General features: G+C 65.4%; 1 protein-coding gene across 1 annotated transcript; it reads right to left on the bottom strand.

Annotated features, from left to right (window-relative positions):
• Window positions 1-195: 195 nt before the first annotated feature.
• LOC104290291 (interleukin-27 subunit beta-like) lies at window positions 196-343 on the bottom strand (the record flags this gene model as incomplete). Its single annotated transcript, XM_009889382.1, has 1 exon — window positions 196-343. A coding segment is annotated over exon 1 (148 nt), but the record flags the coding sequence as incomplete, so codon positions are not given.
• Window positions 344-448: the final 105 nt, after the last annotated feature.

Here is a 448-nt window from a genome sequence, read left to right as displayed (position 1 = left end):
TCGCCCTGCTGGCCACACTGCTTTTGACCCAGCAAATCATTACACTGATGTATCCGCATCCCAAGCAGGGAAGCACACCGGAGGGGAAAGGCCCAAAGGAAGCCCCAGGGCTGGATTAGACCCAGGCATGCTGTGGGAGGTGGGGGGTTAAGCTTGAGGGGTCTGTGGGGACCCGGCTGTCGCAGCAGCACTCACTGATGTTCTCCAGGAGGAAGGGCAGGAGTCGGTAGGCTGTGCCCAGGGGGTTCATGGCTGTCACGTTCACCACGTAGGGGGTGAGCGAGAGCATCTGCACGTCCCCAAAGGAGCAGCTTCGCGGTCCCGTGCGGACGCACTCACCCATCTCCGTGGCCCCCCATGTGCCGTGCCTGTGGGGCTGAGGGGGGAGCTGGGTGGGCTGCCCTGCCTGCAATGCAGGCACCGGGGGGCTCAGCCGGGGGGGGGGGCC

Source organism: Charadrius vociferus, unplaced genomic scaffold (genome assembly GCF_000708025.1).
Source record: "Charadrius vociferus isolate BGI_N301 unplaced genomic scaffold, ASM70802v2 Scaffold3951, whole genome shotgun sequence".
In the NCBI taxonomy this organism is placed as follows: Eukaryota; Metazoa; Chordata; class Aves; order Charadriiformes; family Charadriidae; genus Charadrius; species Charadrius vociferus.
Note: the sequence above shows the minus strand (reverse complement) of the source record. Positions and strands in the feature narration are given on the sequence as shown.